This window comes from Rhinoraja longicauda, chromosome 3 (genome assembly GCF_053455715.1).
Source record: "Rhinoraja longicauda isolate Sanriku21f chromosome 3, sRhiLon1.1, whole genome shotgun sequence".
NCBI lineage: Eukaryota > Metazoa > Chordata > Chondrichthyes > Rajiformes > Arhynchobatidae > Rhinoraja > Rhinoraja longicauda.
In genome coordinates this window covers 59,692,101-59,713,848 of record NC_135955.1, presented here as the reverse complement: position 1 = coordinate 59,713,848, position 21,748 = coordinate 59,692,101, and the positions used below count along the sequence as shown (strand labels likewise).

At 42.4% G+C, this 21,748-nt stretch overlaps 1 protein-coding gene across 1 annotated transcript in view; it reads right to left on the bottom strand.

The window, feature by feature from the left end:
* Positions 1 to 13,712, bottom strand: part of LOC144592034 (protein prune homolog 2-like) — a 255,624-nt gene extending 241,912 nt beyond the window's left edge. The window contains exon 1 of the mRNA XM_078396228.1: positions 13,614 to 13,712. Coding sequence (XP_078252354.1) covers positions 13,614 to 13,649 — 36 coding nt within the window. The 5' untranslated portion in view covers positions 13,650 to 13,712. The remainder of the gene's footprint in view (positions 1 to 13,613) is intronic.
* Between the last annotated feature and the right edge of the window lie 8,036 nt (positions 13,713 to 21,748).

Sequence of the window (21,748 nt, the reverse complement as noted above, 5' to 3'; positions counted from 1 at the left end):
CTATCGAGGGTTGGAAAGGGGACAAATATGGAAGGACTGGAGAGGATCAGGATAATGGCAGGGTGCAAGTAAGACAAAATTGGAAAATACAGTGTTCATATTAGTCCGTAGACTACCCAGGCAGAATAAGAGTTGTATTTCCTCTGTAAATGAATGCCCAAATGTTAAGGTATGGATTAAGATGCAATTGATCAGGCTTGTTCACTTCTGCTTGCGACTGCTCTTTGTAGGAGGAATTTAACATACAGATGCTCCCCGACTTACGATGCTTCGACTTACAATATTTCGACTTTACGATGGTGCAAACGGCAGCAACCCGTAGTGAGCCGCAGCTTGCTTCCGGCCACGTGATCAGGTATATTAAATGCATTTTGACGTACGATATTTTCGGTTTCCGATGGGTTGCTTGGAACGTAACCCCATCGTAAGTTGAGGAGCACCTGTAGTAGCAGGCACCAAAGGTGGGTTGTATGATTGATGATGTCACTGCAGTCTGTTCAATTTTCATTGTCAAAGTGCATCATGCACATGTATACGAGTTAAGGTTTCAATAGGCACAATACATGCTATAAAGTCCCATTCACAAACCACAAATTGTACACTGCTCTGAAAATAAACCATGCAATACAAGAAAACACACATTACATTATTAAAATTATAGGTTTAGTGGCTGTGCAAATTCCATTAAGATTGCAATGACACCAGTTGCCATGCTGTGTATTTATTCCCTCCTCTGATTAAAGTGCCCATTAGGCACTTAAAAGCTTTTGTGGCCACCATTGTTGTTAGTTATGTAGGAATTGAAACATTCTTCCTGATAAAGCCACATTGCCTATATGTTCCTGATGTGTCTCAAGAAACATCTTTTATAGGGACAAAAGTATTATGTACCTTTTATCAGTCAACAAGTGGAGGATTTCTCAGAATTTAAAGAATGTACAAGCAATTAGTAAAAATGTTAGTGATTTCTGCTTACAATGGAAGTCAGGGGAAAGCAATTTGTAGCCAACTGTCAGAAGTAATTTATGGAACAATGCAATTGCGACTGCAGACTGAAGCAAAAGGCAATTTTCTGGTATACACAAGAGCATCATGTTCAGGAGTCCAATCTAGCTTCAGATCTCACTATCATAGAATCATGGGAATTTATTCACAAAATGCTGGAGTAACTCAGCAGGGTCAGTCTGAAGAAGGGTCTCAACCCGAAACGTCACCCATTCCTTCTCTCCCGAGATGCTGCCTGACCTGCTGAGTTACTCCGGCATTTTGTGAATACCTTCGATTTGTACCAGCATCTGCAGTTATCTTTATATCATAGAATCATGCATGGACTGAATACTGCAGCGTCATCAGCCAACAGCCACTTTGGCAATCTAATGACAGTAGAAAGATCATTGATCACTCAGCTGAGAGGTTGCGCCAAGGCCAATTTCCTGAGGAACAAGATCTCAAATTGCATTGTATATTATTTATTATGCCACAGGAGGATTGTCAGCACATCAGGTCAATTCCAGTTACCGGCAGAACAATCCCAAATCCCCTCTTTTAATATCTGTAACCTAATTCTCTTTTACTCAGGCTATCAATTTCCCTTTGATACTTTTTTTTTAAACCACTTTTCGACACTAGGGGCAAGTTTGCAATGGCCAAACAGCTTACCAGAGCATCTCTGTGGTGTGGAAAGAGACTTGACCACCTGGAGAATTCACGCGGTTATAAAGAGCACGTGCAAACTCCATACAGAGAGCACCAGAGGTTGGGATTGAACCCAGGTCATTAGTGGGAGGCAACAGTGGCAATTGCTGCATCACTATTCTGCCTTCATTGGCTGGTCTCCGATTGGTAAATCCAATTTCCATATAACAAAGCTGATAACGTTTTTTTTGTGGTGCCATCATCTGTATCACCTCTATTATATACGGTAGAAGTAGGAACTATATTTATCATATATTTAAATATTTAAATTGCACTAAAACTATATTGGAAAAATAATGTTTTCTCTTCGTCCAAAAATTACTTTTTATACCTTTATAAAAGCAATTCATTAAAATTAAATAATTGCATAATAAAACCAAATTTCTAACAGTAAAACAACATGTCACCAATTATAGCCAATTCATCTGCTGAATACATAAAATAAACATGTTTACTGAATGGATAACCTCACATGGATTATTGATAAATCAAAGTTTTTTGTGAAAAAATTGATTATTCTTTGGAATATTTAGCATGAGCTGTTCAAGGACTGCTTATTGTTTTCCTTACATTAATGTTTTAAAGTCACATCCATAAATAAGGATACATTCATTTTCATGGTTACTAGAATTTTGAACAGCATTCCAGTAAATATTGTTCCTCAAAATAGATCAAATTTTAGAATCTTAACCATTAGTGAGAATAAATTAGTTTGCAGAGACCCTTACAATAAGTGATGACATTTCTTCATGATTCTGCAATAGTGCTCCATCAACTCAGGAAATTCACTCAGAAGACAAAAGCACTTAATGCTGTGCTTTGGAGAAATTATGATTACCTTCCTGTGCCAAGAATCAATTTTATTGGTGTCTTTGGCCTAAAATCAAATTTAACGCATTGAAAGAAAAAGAGCACAGTACACAAAACGGATCCTATATCACTCACTCACTTCAGTACATTAAAGGACTGCAATGTTATGACTTTATAAAAATGTACCTTTGTTCAAAGGGTATTTTATTGTCACGTGCACCAATTAAGGTACAGTGAAACTCAATTTACCACAGTCATACTCTAAGAAGCAACAAAACATACAACTGCATAAAAGTTAACATAAACATCCACCACAGCAGATTCCCCACATTTCTCACTGTGAAAGAAGGCAATAAAGTCTAATCTTCTTCATTCATTAGTAGATCATAGTTGCTGAGGTAGGATTATGGTTAGTGTTGTGCAGTGTTCAAGAGCCTGATGGTTGCTGGGAGGAAACTATTCTTGAACCTGGCGGTTATGTTTTTCAGGCTCCTGTATCTTCTTCCATGGTAGAGCAAGAGTGTGGCCAGGATAGTTCAGGTCATTCATGATATTAGCTGCCTATTTGATGCAACGCCTCCAGTAGATGGATGGCAGGAAAGTAGCCATGATGGAATGAGCAATGTCTACCACTTTCTCCTTTGTTTATTGGCTTTCGAGTTACCAAACCAGGCCGTGTTGCAATCAGTATTGTATGCTCTCTATCAGTCACCTGTAGAAATTTTGATAGAGTGCTCCGCCACATACTTAATCTGTTAAATGTGTTAATGAACTTTTTAAAGGTGTTGATGAACTTTCTTTGTGATTGTGTCAATGTATTGGGCCTAGAACAGAACATTGTACCCACCCAGGAACTTGAAGCTGTTGAATACCTCCACACACATCTTATCAATAAAGACGGGTTCATCAATTCCCAGCTTTCCCTTCCTGAAATTAACAATTAGTCTTGTTAACTTTGAGTGTAAGATTGTTCTGGCATTATTGAATCAGATTATTAGTCATCCTCCTGAACTCTAACTCATCATTACCCGGTATTTGTTTAACAACAGTGGTATCTTAAGCAAGGTTGTAAGGAATCTACAGGCCAATGAGCCTTACATGTGGACAAATTATTTGAAGAGATTCTAAAATTATGCCAAGACTACTGGATGGCAGCAGCAATGGCTGCCTCGCCAACAGTCCCTTCCTTTTTTGTGTTTTAATAGTATGTGTTAAATGTATGTTTAAGTGTTCTTTAGTTTGTTTTTTTCTAATCTCTTACCTCGACAGAGATGCGATTTTTTTTCGGTATCGTTTCTCCTTCCACACCACAGCCTAACATCGAGGAGTTGGCGGCCTTTGCTGGAGACCGACTTTTGAGAGCTCCACCGCGGTGACCCTATGGGACTTTAACATTGCAGAACCCGTGATCGATCTCGAAGCTCCAACCGTGGGTGCTTGCGGACTTAACATCACGGAGCTGGCAGTCTCTGGTCAAAGACCGACTTCAAGCCGCAGGAGCTTTGACCGCACCAACACGGGAGTTTCGATCACCCCGACGCAGGAGCTTCGACTGCTGACTGCGGGAGCTTCGACCGCTGACTGCGGGAGCTTCCACCGCCCCGATGAATGGTTCGACTGACCCAACCGCAGGAGAATAAAGAGGAAGATTGGACTTTTTTGCCTTCCATCACATTGAGGAATGTGGGGAATCCGCTGCGGTGGATGTTTATGTTCACTTTTATGCAGTTGTGTGTCTTGTTGCTTTTTTATCGTAATGGCTGTATGGTAATCCGCAAATCACTGTGCCTTAATTGGTACATGTGACAATAAAAGACTTTTGGAAAGTCAGAATCTGCATGCATTTGGAAAGGCAGGGACTAATTAAGGATAATCAGCATGGTTTTGTGCATAGGGGATCATGTCTCACAAATTTGATAGAGCTTTTTCGAAGAAAATTGATGAGCACAGTGCCATCTACATGGATTTTACTAAAGCATATGATAAGGTGCCGTATGTCAGCCTTGTCTGGAAGAGAGAGAGAGAAAGAGAAAAAGAGAAAAAGAGAAAAAGAGAAAAAGAGAGAGAGAGAGAGAGAGAGAGAGAGAGAGAGAGAGAGAGAGAGAGAGAGAGAGAGAGAGAGAGAGAGAGAGAGAGAGAGAGAGAGAGAGAGAGAGAGAGAGAGAGAGAGAGAGAGAGAGAGAGAGAGAGAGACTGTAAGAAGTGGGGTGTCACAGGGATCAGTGCATGTTCGACTGTTGTTCATCATCTGTATTAATGATTTGGATATGAATGTAGGTGGCATGATTAGTAAGTTTGCAAATTATAATAAAGTTGGATATGAAGTGGATAGTGAAGGTGGTTATCTTGATCAACTGGGTGAGGAATGGTAGACAAAGTTGAATTCAGATTAATGTGAGGAGTTGTATTTTGGTAAGACAAACCAGGGCAGGACTTGCACAGTAAATGGTAGGGTACTGGGGAGGATACTGGTGCAGATACCCAAGAAATTAGGGACACAGATCAAGTTTATTATCGTATATGGTGAGGTACAGGTACACCAAAAATTGTGCTTGCTGCAGCATCACACGCACATTGACTCATAAATTATACATACATTAGGTAAATTCTATAAAATAATGAAAAGGAAAAGACTGTACAAAACATTACTGCAAACACAAATTGAAAACAAGTTAATGTTATTGCAAGGGGTAATTTGTCATGTTCTATTACTTGGTAGGATTTTGAAATTAAATCCATGCCATTTCGCAATCCTAAATTAGAAATAGTAAGAGACCTAGGGTTACCAGGGAAGCAAACAATATCAAAAAATGAACATGAAAGTTATAACTAAAACAAAAAATGGATCAGTATCTTTCAATAATTGCTCCCAATTTATGTCATATAAAAAGTTTTCTAACAAACACAGTTGTAAGAAAGACTACATTTTGGAAAGTCATAATGATCAGATGAATAAGAAAATAAAATTAATGATGTGTTGATAAAGGACAACAAATTGAGCTAAGTGTGAATAAAACAATCAGCCATAACTTCCAAATTTCATTGATGAGGAAAATCCATTTGAGCAATAGTATGGTGGATGTTGTAACTCAATGAGTCGTAGTATTTTTGGTCCTATTGAATGATAGGCTCAGTTATATTCAATGTTATATTTCTGACAGTTGCATTAGACTGAAAAGTAGGTGTGATAAATTGATATTGATCACAAAGTATGAAGAAAGCTTTAAGCCCCGGAAGGAAGATGCAGGAAATACACGAAAGAGACAGAATTTTAAAAGTATAAGTGTCCAGACTGTTGACACGCAAATCGATAAAATGGGTGAGTTAACAAATAACAAATAACAATAACAAATAATCGTTCAGCAGCAAAATCAAAAAAGGTCCTCGCAAAGGTTAAAGAAGTAACTGAATTGTACAGAATTCAGTGGGTGCACCATCACAAATTATTCTAATCAAATTTTGGTTCTCATGGAAGGCAAAGGCAGAGGATTAAAAGTAAAAAACTCAGAAAGCAATAAAGGTAAATCAGAGCTGCCAAGGATAGGTACTCTGAGAAGCTGAGGAGCAAGTTCTCAGCTAATGACTCTTCTTCAGATAGGAAGGGCTTGCAAGAAATCACCAGGTACAAGAGGAAAATCCCACGCTCCTTGGTCAATCGTCAGCTGACCAACGACCTGAACGAGTTTTACTGCAGGTTCGAGAAACAGAAACATAACCATGGGACCCCACTCCCCCCCACCTCCGATCACCACTTCACACGTACTCAAAGACTGACTCCAGTTTGCAAAGACTGGATCCTCCCCAAGCAGCAATTCACACCTATTCAGAGACTGGCTGGAGTTTGCAAAGACTAGCCCTTCCTAAAAAGCTTTTTTAGGTATGTAAAGAGCAATAAAATAGTCAAGGCAAATTTGGGTCCCTTGAAGACAAATTTATTATGGGGAACAAGGAATTGCAGACGAGTTGAACCGGTACTTTGGATCTATCTTCACTAAGGAAGATACAAGCAATCTCCCAGATGTTCTAGTGGCCAGAGATCCTAGGGTGACGGAGGAACTGAAGGAAATCCACATTAGGCAGGAAATGGGGTTGGGTAGACTGATGGGACTGAAGGCTGATAAATCCCCAAGGCCTGATGGTCTGCATCCCAGAGTACTTAAGGAGGTGGCGCTAGAAATTGTGGACGCATTGGTGATCATTTTCCAATGTTCTATAGATTCAGGATCAGTTCCTGTGGATTGGCAGGTAGCTAATGTTGTCCCACTTTTTAAGAAAGGAGGGAGAGAGAAAACGGGAAATTATAGACCAGTTAGTCTGACATCAGTGGTGGGGAAGATGCTGGAGTCAATTATAAAAGACAAAATTGCGGAGCATTTGGATAGTGGCAACAGGATTGTTCCGAGTCAGCGTGGATTTACGAAGGGGAAATCATGCTTGACTAATCTTCTGGAATTCATTGAGGATGTAACTAGGAAAATTGACAGGGGAGAGCCGGTGGATGTGGTGTACCTTGACTTTCAGAAATCCTTTGACAAGGTTCCACATAGGAGATTAGTGGGCAAAATTAGAGCACATGGTATTGGAGGTAGGGTACTGACATGGATAGAAAATTGGTTGACAGACAGAAAGCAAAGAGTGGGGATAAATGGGACCCTTTCAGAATGGCAGGCAGTAACTAGTGGGGTACCGCAAGGCTCGGTGCTGGGACCGCAGCTATTTACAATATACATTAATGACTTGGATGAAGGGATTAAAAGTACCATTAGCAAATTTGCAGATGATACAAAGCTGGGTGGTAGTGTGAACTGTGAGGAAGATGCTACAAGGTTGCAGGGTGACTTGGACAGGTTATGTGAGTGGGCGGATGCATGGCAGAAGCAGTTTAATGTGGATAAGTGTGAGGTTATCCACTTTGGTGGTAAGAATAAGAAGGCAGAATATTATCTGAATGGTGTCAAGTTAGGAAAAGGGGACGTACAACGAGATCTGGGTGTCCTAGTGTATCAGTCACTGAAAGGAAGCATGAAGGTACAGCAGGCAGTGAAGAAAGCCAATGGAATGTTGGCCTTCATAACAAGAGGAATTGAGTATAGGAGCAAAGAGGTCCTTCTGCAGTTGTACAGGGCCTCAGTGAGACCACACCTGGAGTACTGTGTGCAGTTTTGGTCTCCAAATTTGAGGAAGGATATTCTTGCCATTGAGGGCGTGCAGCGTAGGTTTACTAGGTTAATTCCCAGAATGGCGGGACTGTCATATGTTGAAAGACTGGAGCGACTAGGCTTGTATACACTGGAATTTAGAAGGATGAGAGGAGGGAGATCTTATCGAAACGTATAAGATTATTAAGGGATTGGACACGTTAGAGGCAGGAAACATGTTCCCAATGTTGGGGGAGTCCAGAACAAGGGGCCACAGTTTAAGAATAAGGGGTAGGCCATTTAGAACTGAGATGAGGAAAAACGTTTTCAGTCAGAGAGTTGTGAATCTGTGGAATTCTCTGCCTCAGAAGGCAGGGGAGGCCAATTCTCTGAATGCATTCAAGAGAGAGCTAGATAGAGCTCTTACGGATAGCGGAGTCAGGGGGTATGGGGAGAAGGCAGGAACGGGGTACTGATTGAGAATGATCAGCCATGATCACATTGATTGGCGGTGCTGGCTCGAAGGGCCGAATGGCCTCCTCCTGCACCTATTGTCTATAAACAGTGCCGTAGCCACTTTCGCTGGCGTCTTCTTGTTTGAAAGCCAAGTCTAGACAATAGTGTCCATCATCTATTGTGCTCTGGTTTCTCAGTTCACCATCCAGGGTAGTTTCATTTGTAACAGAGATTTCTGGATGGTCATCTTCAGTTTTGCTGGTGATGGATTCATTTAGTTTTCCACCATTGTGGAACTAGTTTTTTCAGCAATCACTTTGGTTGAAACGTCTTTAAAGTGTGCTGGAATTTCTGGTGCAGGATCCCCTGAAGTTTCCATTTTCACCATTTCTTGATCCGAAGATTCACAATTTTCTGGTGCTACTTCAACTGACTGTAACAGCGATTCATTCTCCTCCCGCACTTCATACGGTGGTTGTGGATTAACATTAGTATCCCGAACAAAGCTCTCAACTGCTTCATCTACAAATGCTAACTGTGCATTACTCTTCATTTCTTCCTCCTGTAAATCTTCACCATACACAGTCAGTTTAATATCTGGTATTAGTTCAGAGTTGGTCTCAGTCATCTCTGTGCTCAGACAAGTATTTTCAGGACCAGATTCTCCAGTCAATGGAGCAGCTTGGACTGCTTTGGAGGAGTTGCAGGTTTCATCACCGGCCCCAATGTGACCACACATTTGAGATGGGAGAACAGCATCACTCGCACTTGGCTTTTCCTTCTGTTCTGTATGTTCAATATAGAAACATAAAAAATAGGTGCAGGAGGAGGCCATTCGGCCCTTTCAGCCAGCACCGCCATTCATTGCCTGCCTTCTCCCCATATCCCATGATTCCATTAGCCCCCAGAGCTCAATCTAACTCTCCCTTAAATCCATCCAGTGATTTGGCCTCCACTGCCCTTTGTGGCAGAGAATTCCACAAATTCACAACTCTCTGGGTGAAAAAGTTCCTTCTAATCTCAGTTTTAAATGGCCTCCCCTTTATTCTAAGACTGTGGCCCCTAGTTCTGGACTCCCCCAACATTGGGAACATTTTTCCTGTATCTAGCTTGTCCAGTCCTTTTATAATTTTATGTTTCTATAAGATCCCCTCTCATCCTAGTTAACTCCAGTGAATACAAGCCTAGACTTTGCAATCTTTCCTCATGACAGTATCGCCATCCCAGGGATCAATCTCGTGAACCTACGCTGCACTGCCTCAATTATAAGGATGCCCTTCCTCAAATTAGGAGACCAAAACTGTACACAATACTCCAGATGCGGTCTTACCAGGGCCCTATACAACTGCAGAACCTCTTTACTCCTGTACTGAAATCCTCTCGTTATGACGGCCAACATGCCATTGGCTTTTTTCACTGCCTGCTGTACCTGCGCACCAACTTTCAGTGACTGGTGTACAAGGACACCCAGGTCTCGCTGCACTTCCCCCTTACCTAACCTGACACCATTGAGATAGTAATCTGCCTCCTTGTTTTTGCCGCCAAAGTGGACAACCTCAAATTTATCTACATCATACTGCATCTGCCCACTCACTCAACCTGTCCAGATCACCCTGCAACCTCCTAACATCCTCTTCGCAGTTCACACTGCCACCCAGCTTTGTGTCATCTGCAAGCTTGCTAGTGTTACTTCTAATTCCTTCATCCAAATCATTAATATATATGATGAATAGTTGCGGCCCCAACACCAAGCCTTGCGACACTCCACTCGCCACTTCCTGCCATTCTGAAAAGGACCCGTTTACTCCTATTCTTTGCTTCCTATCTGCCAACCAATTCTCTATTCATGTCAACACTCTACCCCCAATACCATGTGCTCTAATTTTGCTCACCAATCACCCGTGTGGGACCTTATCAAAGGCTTTCTGAAAGTCCAGATACACTACATCCACTGGCTCCCCTTCATCCATTTTACTTGTCACATACTCAAAAAATTCCAGAAGATTAGTTAAGCATGACTTCTCCTTCATAAATCCATGCTGACTTGGATTTATCCTTTTACTGCTATCCAAATGCACCGTTATTACCTCTTTAATAATTGATTCCAGCATCTTTCACACCACTGATGTCAGGCTAACTGGTCTGTAATTCCCCGTTTTTTCTCTCACTCCTTTCTTGAAAAGTGGGATAACATTAGCTATCCTCCAATCCACAGGAACTGATCTTGAATCTATTGAACATTGGAAAATGATCACCAATGCATTCACTATTTCTAGAGCCACCTCCCTAAGTATCCTGGGACGCTCAGAAATATGAAGTATTTCAGGATGATTTTCTTGCACCTGTGCTTCCACAGGTTCTGCAGCCATTACAAAACTGCATCTGGCTGTCTGCGGCTTTTCTCTTGCCTTACCAAAGGCAGGGCCTTTGACAGTTCCTCTTTTCAAATAAGAGTTCATCCCATCAGATACTATCGAGCTGTTTCATGATTTCATTGCATTATGTATCTTGAGTCTTGTCTTGGTTGCTGCCATTGCAGCACCTAGTTCCAATCGTTCCTTCTGTCTTCTCAGCTGTTCCTTCTTTCTCTTCCATTCTTCTTCCATTTCCAATTAGACAATAGACAATAGGTGCAGAAGTAGGCCATTCGGCCCTTCGAGCCAGCACCACCATTCAATGTGATCATGGCTGATCATTCTCAATCAGTACCCCGTTCCTGCCTTCTCCCCATGCTCCCTGACTCCGCTGTCCTTAAGAGCTCCATCTAGCTCTGTCTTGAAAGCATTCAGAGAACTGGCCTCCACTGCCTTCTGAGGCAGAGAATTCCACAGATTTACAACTCTGACTGAAAACTTTTTTCCTCATCTCTGTTCTAAATGGCCTACCCCTTATTCTTAAACTGTGGCCCCTGGTTCTGGACTCCCCCAACATTGGGAACATGTTTCCTGCCTCTAACGTGTCCAACCCCTTAATAATCTTATATGTTTCAATAAGATCCCCTCTCACCCTTCAAAAATTCTAGTGTATACAAGCCTAGTCGCTCCAGTCTTTCAACATACGACAGTCCTGCCATTCCGGGAATTAACCTAGTAAACCTATGCTGCACGCTCTCAATAGCAAGAATATCCTTCAATTGGCTTCTCTTCTTTTCAATTAACAATGCTATGTCTTTCAATTGTTCTCTTTCTTTCTTCTCAGTTGTTCTTTTTTCATCGGTCCTTTCTTGTTTTTCTTCTTCGATCTCACACTGGCTTTTCAGGGTGGCAACCCCTTTCAAGACAAGAGAACTTCCATGATCCATAAAACAAAGAAGACCTATTTCCTTTACGGAATCCATTCTGATGTCGCCATCTTGTGGCTGAACATCAGATCCAAGTACAGGCATACTTGCACGTCAATATCCCTTTAAGACATGTTGACGTAAAGTTGTATCTTAAAAGGAATTCAAAACAAAGCTGATATCTTGTGATGCTCAAGGTCACTTTGTTCTCAGCATTTTTTCAGTCGCAGCTTTCCAATACAACTTCTGAAAAACAGCTTTTCCAATAAAGCTTAATGCTGAACTTACAATTCCCATGCGAATGCTTTCGAAGTTTCCGATCTACTTTAGTGAGATTAGTGCAGGTAATGACCCTTTTCTGTCCAGTCGATTTCCAAGCTCCAGTCTCCCTCCAAGAGCCAATTATAACTTAAAATGACTCTTTAGAGACAGGTCAACTTTATCTTCACTCACCAAGGATAGCTCTTGATTTATTCACTCCGGCTGAGGTAAATTCGTACTATGTAGCGGCAACTTAGTCCTTCCCAATAAAGTCCTTAAGTTTACCACTTTCACGAAGGAGTGGAGTGATCATTCTTGACGCAAACATCAGAGAGATCTTCACGACGTATTTCAGGATGATTTTCTTGCACCTGTGCTTCTACAGGTTGTGCAGCCGTTACAAAGCTTACATTCCATTATTTTAGCAGTAACCTGCATACCAATAATTCACCCCAGGAGAATGGATGAATTATTGCAGGAGAGGTTTGGGGGGAGTTTTAGAGGGGGGCGATGGAGAGGGTGAGTGGGTTGGGGGGGAGGGGAGGTAAGGGGGGAGGGGAGGTAAGGGGGGAGGGGAGGTAAGGGGGGAGGGGAGGTAAGGGGGGAGGGGAGGTAAGGGGGGAGGGGAGGTAAGGGGGGAGGGGAGGTAAGGGGGGAGGGGAGGTAAGGGGGGAGGGGAGGTAAGGGGGGAGGGGAGGTAAGGGGGGAGGGGAGGTAAGGGGGGAGGGGAGGTAAGGGGGGAGGGGAGGTAAGGGGGGAGGGGAGGTAAGGGGGGAGGGGAGGTAAGGGGGGAGGGGAGGTAAGGGGGGAGGGGAGGTAAGGGGGGAGGGGAGGTAAGGGGGGAGGGGAGGTAAGGGGGGAGGGGAGGTAAGGGGGGAGGGGAGGTAAGGGGGGATGGAGTGGGTGAGTGGGGGATGGAGTGGGTGAGTGGGGGGGGGGGAGTGGGGAGGGGAGGGTGATAGACCAATTCAGGAGGCGCTTTGGGTCCATGGCTGGCTCTGGCTGCAGCGCTGGCGGCATGGGGCCGAGGTGAGTGGCACCCTGTCCCCTTCCCTGTCCCCCCTCGCCCTCCCACGGCCCCGGGGGACACTCCCCGCCCGGCAACGTGCTTCGTCCGTTAGAGAGGGATCGTCAGTTGGTGGAGGGTTGCCCCAGAAGAGGCCCGCGTGAGAGATTTGGACCCAACGGGTCCATCTCAGTCGAGTGTCTGTTAAAATCGCTTATTCTTTTCAACGAGAGGTCTTGAAATGGTTGGGAAATCTGGCTTCCGCATGGTATACAGTGTACTGGCAAATATAAAGGTATGCTGCAACGAAACAGATCTTGTCAACGCGCTAAGTTTACAAGCGGCAATGGAATCAGTCAAATACATTGGTTCAAGAGGTAGTATTCTGGTCAAAGCACGACATCATCAAGCCTCCTCGCCCCACCTGCTCCTCGAACCACAACCCCACCCCGAAACATCATCGAGCCTAACCACATCCTATTATAACATCCTTTTTAAAAATTACCATAATAATACCAATAAAACGTCTCCGAACTCTTATTGCGTTCACGGCCTTAATAAGCAATGCTATAACTCACAAGTGTCTCAACTTTGCTGAAGTTAAATAACCGGAGACGAAAAGCTTTTCATCTTGTTCTGCACTACGGCTTCCACCTTTAAGTTTGAAAAACTATTTGATTGTGATATTGAAGTAGACCTGCTTATGGTGTAGACACTTACAAAGTAACCAACCCGACAATATTCAACCATTGTAGCCATACTTTAATTGATTTATGTCTCAACTGAAAAAAACGCTAACCATTACAACGCAGTGTGCCCGATATTCAGCAAATGCCTATGACCCTATGCAATGCTTTAGACACTTCGCTGTGATCACTCGGGCAAGTTTATAAAAACGACCTCACTGCACTGTTCAATAAACAAAAAAGACTAAACTTTGGGGAGGAGGGACTGAGAGTGCTCTTACCAGAATAGACTTGGTGTGCTGCAAATATTCTTCCATCTCCTTTGCTTTTCTTTTCTTTTGGTGGATGCCGGAGCTGAACCTTCGACAGGGGAGTTGAGCCCTGTTTGGGCTTTGCTCTGCTGGTCCCACCCACCTCCCAGTGTCTGGCGCCGGTGCAACAAGCCTGGTCCTGGGCTGGAGACTGTGCAAGAGCTCGCGCCTGCGCACCCGCAAAACCCTGGCGCCCACCTCGGCAGCAGCGCTGGCCGCGGCCAATCGGATGGCGGTGTCCGGCTCGCTGACATCACCCCGAGTTGCTGCAATTGGCAGCGGTCCAGCGACTTGCTGCGTGAGACTTATCTGCAATAGAGCACAGTGTTGGGATGGAGTATTAGCTAAGCACCTTCTTCCAAGCTGTTTTGCATTCACTCCTTAGAGGCACTTTGTTAAATTGCAGGAAGGAATCATCAAACTTATGTGGGTTTTTTTTAGTTGGATTTTGTTTGAACTGGAAAACATAGACGTTATTTCCATCACGCAGACCAGTCCCTGTTTTCGATGATACTTTCACGTTGCGCTAAAACTCCATTACTCCATGGCTGCAAAAAGGTTTGGGGTTCGCTGGTTGTTTAAGAGGAAGGTTGTCACCCACGCATTTGGCTCATCCGATAAGTCAATGGTTGCCCTTGCAAATGGACTATAACTATATCCAGAGAACAGCAAGTTATCCCTTGGCAAAGTAGTTAGGGGCTCGAGCATTATTTTCTGCTGTCTGACCAAGGCAGGTGGGCTTTCTCCAGCACAACCCACCGAACATGTGCTGTATTGGGGTCTGCTGTGTACCGTCAACTTTCAACAAAACATGGGAGCCGTAGGAATGAAATCTTCAATCGAGCGGCAACGATATCACAGACTTCTGCAGAAGGATGAAATAGGAGGAAGTAATCAGAACCTGTCAATATTGTTTTAGTAGAAATAATTACCATTATCCACAATAACAGCCATATCCAGTATGCCAATTCCACAATCCATGTCTCCACTTAAACTTAGAATATAGAACAATATAATACAGGAACAAACCGATCAGCCCACAGTGTCATGCCAAAATGACGTCAGGTTAAACTGGTCGCCTCTGCCTGCATGTGATCTATAACCTTCCCAGCATATCCAATCTAAAGGCCTCTTAAATGACCCAGTCATATCTGCCTCCACCATGACCCCTGGCAGCATATTCCAGGCACTCACTACATTCTGTGTACTTCTACTTGAGGGCCAATAGCTACAGAGGAGTTTGATATTGCAGAGTCATCATTTAGCATAGCAATATTTGACACACAAAATGTCAACATTGGAAATGTTTAGCATCCACAAAAGCCATCAAAATAATTATCATGGAAGTGATCAGTTTTTTTTCAATTGGATTTCTTAAACTGCTTGCTCATTGGTCTCAGTGAACATGCAAGATCATCATGGTACAAGTGAAGGTTCAGCACATTCTGCAGAAGATCCAGCTGGCTGACTTGGCTGGCTTTCATGCATCTGTATAACCATTGGATGCAGGGTTCCAGATTTACTATAATTCCTGGGAAACAAGAGAATCCCTGTCTGCTTAATATCTGGAGCTGACATGCATCGTATTGGATTATGACTCTTATATTCCTGATAGCCATTTAGACCCCATGAGCTGCTACTAATGCTATCTCTCAGTTATAGTATCATAGAGAGATACATAATGAAACAGGCCCTTCACCCCACTGTCCACAGACTATCCCACCATTTACACTAATCCTTTATTAATCCCATTCTCTCCACATTTTCATCATCTCCCTAAGCACTCCATCTCCCATGATTCCAAACAAGGGACAATTTATGTGTGAAGGCAATCTGGAGCACATGAAGAATCCATGTGTAGACAGGAAAAACCTGCTAACTCCACACAAACAGTACTAGCTCTGGCACCATGAGGCAGCAGTGGCTCTAATAGGTGCACCGTTGTGTAGCCATTAGTATTTTATTCAACTCTTGCCCCCCCTCCCCCCCCACACATGGAAGATCTATGTGTGCAAGGCCACAATAGGGATATGCCTGAGGAATACTATATCCATGATACAGAATCCTTCAGGGAGGATCCATCTGCAGCACCCTTTGAGAAGACATTTGCTCCACTAACCATTACTCCATGTAACCATTCCTTTACCATGCAATAACTACAAGGTGATTGGTGTAAGCCAAAGATGAATAGCATATGTTAAAATAAACGTGTAATGTTTAGCAAAAACATCACTATGAACTTCTCATGTGAGCCAGATACATTAACAGTGTTTTGAAAGTTGTAATCATTCATTTGCATTAGTATCGTCTCATCTGTTGTTTTTGAACCATGCTTTAGATTGCATATAGAGAAATGGTAAAGTGCAGCACAGAATGTATCGATTCCATCTTGATGGAACTGCTTACTTCTATATTTTAGCTGAAACAATAATGATGCTGCAGCCATGAAAGCAAAATTATAATCTTAGCAAAGGCAATCCAAACTCTTACTTTGTTTCTATAATGCATCTAATAAATACAAGAGCAGGCAATGTGGTAAATATGTCCTTTGTGAGATGCACGTAGAGCCATGCAAACAATATTGACTTTATCAACATATGATGTCAATGTTTTCAATGTCAATGTTTTCATTGTGCATTTTGAATTACAGTAAGCGTTCTTTTATGGCGTATTTGTGGCCTGTTTAATGTAATCCTAACCAGCTGGATAAAAATTCCAAAGGAAATTTGCATAGTGATATTTTGTTATCACCTCCAAAACCGTGATCTTAAAACTGCTGTCATTGCACATGGATAAATGTCCAGGAACACAACTGACCATAATTTTTTCACATGGAAGCTTGTAAGTCCCTGGAATTTTGCACGCTGAAGGGTTGTGGAGGCCAGATCATTGGAGGCATTTAAGGAGGAAATAGAAACATTTCTGAATGTTGAATAGTGGGGCAAGTTTGAGGGACCAGTTGGCCTACTCTATCTCCTATTTTCTTGTATTCTTGATATTAATTTAGCAAGACTACTCAGGACATTCACAAAAATTAATGATTTTTAAAGTGCTCTGGTTAAGATTATTTGTAACTAAAAATATTTCATTGTGTTAAGATAAGTTTAGGGATGAAATGTGCTCAAGAATAAATTATAACCTGCTCTCAATTTGGGATTGCAAAATCTCAAATTACATGCTGAAAATCTAAAATAAAGATGGAAAGTGTCAGAAATTCTCAGTAGGTCAAGTGGAGGAAGAGAAAGAAAGTTAATGTTTCAGGTTGGAGCGCTTTTACTAAAACTTCACCAGTCTTCGAATATTTTCAGCATTTTCTATTTATATCGCAACTTGGAATTTATATTTATTATCAGTTGGCCTGATATCAATGATCCTGGCATTAGACATGGGGGGAAATGGTAGAATCTGTTATCAAATAAGTACTAGAAGACATTTTGAAAATAATACTCCTGGACAAACTCAACATTGAGTTATGAAAGAAAAAAATCATATTTGAGAAATCTGACGTTGTAGCTAGCAAAGTAGGTAAGAGGGAACCACTAGTCATGTTGTATTCAAACTTTCAGGAACTTAAGATGACACAAAAGGTTATAAAACAAATTAAAAGCACATGGGATTGGTAATAATATACTATTGTGGACTGAAGATTAGTTAGCAGATAATAAACAGTGAGTTTGAATAAACATCATTTTCAAGCAGGGTAGCTCCAATGAATGGGAATCCCACAGGGAAGGTGCTTGGTTCCAGCTGTTCATAATCCTTTTCTGTAATTTGGATAAATATATCAAAGTTCTTTAGTGAACCAAATCTGAGTTTGTGGTATGTGCCGGATGCAAAGAAGGTTCAAGTGGATACAGATAACCTAAGGGAGTGGCTGAGGATTTGCCAGAGGAACATCATGGTAAAATCGAAAATTACCTATCTTTGATTAAAAACAAAAGCAGAATATTTTTCAGTTGAAGTGAGTTTGAAATGTGTGTGTTCAGAGGGAACTGGGTATCCTTACTCATGCAGCTGTAATGATTTATTGGAAAAGCAAATGGGATGTTAGCCTTTAACGGAAGAACATTTCTAGCTATTGAAGTTTACTACCTGTTAATGCAATGATTTACTAGCTTTCAGAGAATGCATTTGAAGGTTTGCCAAATTGATTCCTGGGATGGGAGGTTGTTGTTTGAGGAGAGAGTATGGAGGAGCTGCAGGAGGGTGGGGGGAGGGGGGGTCATCTCATTGACCTTGACAGATTAGATGCAGGATGATTGTTGTCTGGTTGGGTTGTCTAAAACCATGGGTGTCAGTTTCAAAATAAGAGGATGGACATTCTGGACTGTGATAAAAACAAATTTATGGAATTTTCTATTCATGTAAAGGCTATGTCATGGGTATTTTAAAGTCAGAGATACTTACTTGGAGGTCAAGGATTTTTTTTTGGATATGGGGCTAGTACCAGAATGTGGGATGAGTTGACAGCTAGATGTTTTTGCTTGTCTGAGCAGGCATGAAGCACCTGTTATCCTGCTTCCTTGCCTTACATACTTTTCATGTTTCTACATGTCTAACTGACGACTTTGTATTTAACATGCAGTGACTTTGAGATCATACCATCTGCCTAATATATTGAGGCCAATGATTATACCAAATTTATTGATAAATTAGTACTTGGTGACAAACTAAGATGTAACACCAATTTTCTAAGTGCTTGCTGCTGGCAGGAAACTTTGCCCATTCAATATCAGGAATTGGCTGGCACTATGATTTCTCAATGTACAGCAGCTACTTAAAAATCAGACTCAATCAATATATTCAAATTAATATAAATGCAAGGTCCACAATGAGGTCGGTTGGAAGTTCAGGATTGCACCCTAGTTTATTGGAGGATCATTCAGTACTCTGAAAGCAGCAGGGAAGAAGCTGTTCTTAAATCTGGTGATTATGCACTTTCAAGATTTTTCATCTGACTGACAAAAGGGGGAACAAGAAGGGATAATTGGGGTTAAAATGGTCCCTGATTATGTTGGTTGCTTTCCTGAGGCAGCATGAAGTGCAGATGCAGTAAATGGGTGGAATCTGCTTTGTATTGATGAACTGGGCTTCATCCACTACTCTGTACAATTTGTTGTGGTCTTGGACAGACCTGTTGCCAAACCAAGTTATAATGTTTTCTATGGGGCATCAGTAGAAGTTGGTAAGAGACATCACAATAGGCCAAATTTTGTTAGCCTTCTGAGGAAGTAGAGGAATTGGTGTGTTTTCTTGGCTGTAGCTTCATGTCATTGGTCCAGGGCAAATTGTTCATGATACTTAGGCCAAGGAACTTGAAGCTGTCGATCTTCTCCACTTTGGCACCATTGATGCTGACTGGGGTGTGTACACCACCTTAAATTCCTGAGGTCAACAACTTGCTCCTGGGTTTTCTATCTCATTGCACAAGAATAAAAAACAATACCTACAAAAATGACACAAAGAATAAAAGAGGTTATAACTCCTTTGTCAGAGTATATTTCTGATGTTCTTTGATTATTTTTGAGATCTATAAATAGAACGGCCTTCCATAAACTTGTGCAATGCAACCCAATTTGACTAATACATTTTGATTTTCATTAAAAATTACGATGATCTATTTTTGCAGTGATTTTTGCTATAATAATATGTTCACACAACTTCCATGCCTTTAAAATCAGTTTTTGGATATTGTGGGGTGTCTTTCTAACTTGGAAATATCATTGCACTCCTACAAATATATATTAATCCTCTTATGTTCAATGCCCAATAACATTTAAAACAGCCATATTTCCTGACAGGCTTGACTTTGAGTCAGTACGTGAAAGTGAAAGTTTTATCTGATCCAATTCACAATGAGTTTCAAACAGTGAAGCAAATGCAATTTGTGATAGGGATGCAATTGAAACAGGTGCCAATTCTATGTAGATGCAAGGAACTACAAATGCGGTTTACCAAAAAAGACACAAAGTGCTGGATTAACTCAGCGGGTCAGGCAACATCTATGGAGAACATTGATTGGTGATGTTTTGCTTTGGGACCTTTGTTCAGAACAATTATAGTAGGGGGAGAAAGCTGAGAGAGGTGTGGGCAGAGAAAGCCTGGCAAGTGATAGGTGGATACAGATGAGGGGTGGGGGTGATTGCTAAATGTTTGGACAAAGGCCAGAGATGAAATGACAAAAAGTGTGAGGTAAGGATAGAGGAGACACAAATTGTGAAGCCAGAGAAGGAATATAGGTGGAAGTGGATGGGCTAATGGGGGGAAGGAAAAAGGAGAAATGGGTGCACATGAAAACCTAACAGCGGGACAGGGCTGCGGTCAGACCCAGGCTCTGAGCAGGGTAGAGGGGGGCCATTTTCAGAGGTCACATGCAAACTAGAGGAATAGGTAAATGTTTCCTGGAAAGTGGCGCCAAAGGTAGATAGGGTGATTAAAAGGCTTTTGGCACATTGACCTTCATCAGTCAGAGCATTGAGAATGGAAGTTGGGAGGTCATGTTACATAGAAACATAGAAAATAGGTGCAGGAGGAGGCCATTCGGCCCTTTGAGCCAGCACTGCCATTCATTGCCATCATGGCTGATCGTCCCCAATCAATAACCCGTGCCTGCCTTCTCCCCATATCCCTCGATTCCACTAGCCCCTAGAGCTCTATCTAACTCTAATGCTTGAACATTTTCCTCTCTGTTTAAACCGGCTCACAGTAACATTTGTTACGTGTAGGAAAGAACTGCAGATGCTGGTTTAAATCGAAGGTAGACACAAAGGTAGTTACAGTTGTATAAGATATTGGTGAGGCCACATTTAGAATATTGTGTTCAGTTTTGGTCGCTGAATGTCATGACAATGTCATCAGAAAGATGTTGTCAAACTGGAAAGGGTGCAGAGAAGATTTACGAGGATCTTCCCAGGACTCGAGGGCCTGAGTTATAGGGAGAGGCTGAGCAGGCTAGGACTTTATTCCTTGAAGCACAAGAGGAAGAGGGGTGATCTTATAGAGGTATACAAGCACATGAGAGGGATAGATCAGGCAGAGTAGGGGAATTGAGAACCAGAGGACATAGGTTTAAAGTGAGGGGGAAATTTTTTAATAAGAACTTGAGGGCTAACGTTTTTACACAAAGGGTGGTGGGTGTATGGAATGGGCTGCAGGAGGAGTTAAATGAGGCAGGTACTATCGCTACACTTAAGAAACATGTGGACAGGTACATGGATAGGATGTGTTTAGATGGCTATGGGCCAAACGCAGGCAGGTGGGACTAATGTAGGACATGTTCGTCAGCGAGGGTCGAAGGACCTATTTCCATGCTCTATGGCTCTATGAACCGAACCTCATATTCTGCTTGAGTAGCTTACAACGTGAGAAGGAACTTTTACACCCAGAGAGTTGTGAATTTGTGGAATTCTCTGCCACAGAAGGCAGTGGAGGCCAATTCACTGGATGAATTTAAAAGAGAGTTAGATAGAGCTCTAGGGATTAGCGGAATCAAGGGATTTGGGGAGAAGGTAGGCACAGGTTACTGATTGTGGATGATCACAATGAATGGCGGTGCTGGCTCGAAGGGCTGAATGGCCTCCTCCTGCACCTATTTTCTATGTTTCTATGTAACCAAATGGTATAAACAATACATTCTCCAATTTTAAGTAACTAATCACCCCCTTCCTCTACTCCCTCCCCCCCCACCCCCCCCCCCCCCCCCCCCCCCCCCCCCCCCCCCCCCCCCCCCCCTCTCTTCACTGTGCCAACATGGATATGCACCCATTTCTTCCCCATACCCTTCCACCTATAATCCTTCCTCTGGGTTCACATGTCATGCTTCTTCTCTCCTTATCTCACAGAATGCCTTTCATCTCTGGCCTTTGTCCAACCATTGGCCAAGCAACCCCCCCCCCCCCCCCCCCCCCCAACTGTATCTACCTATAACTTGCCAGGCTTTCTCCCACCGCCACCTCTCTTCCAGCTTTCTCCTCACTACTACAATCAGTCTGAAGAAGGGTCTCAACCCAAAACATCACTTACCCATGTACTCCAGAGACTACTAAATCTATCTCACCTGTCACCTTAATGTATTTGTGCCATTTTTATTGAATTGTTAGAGAGCA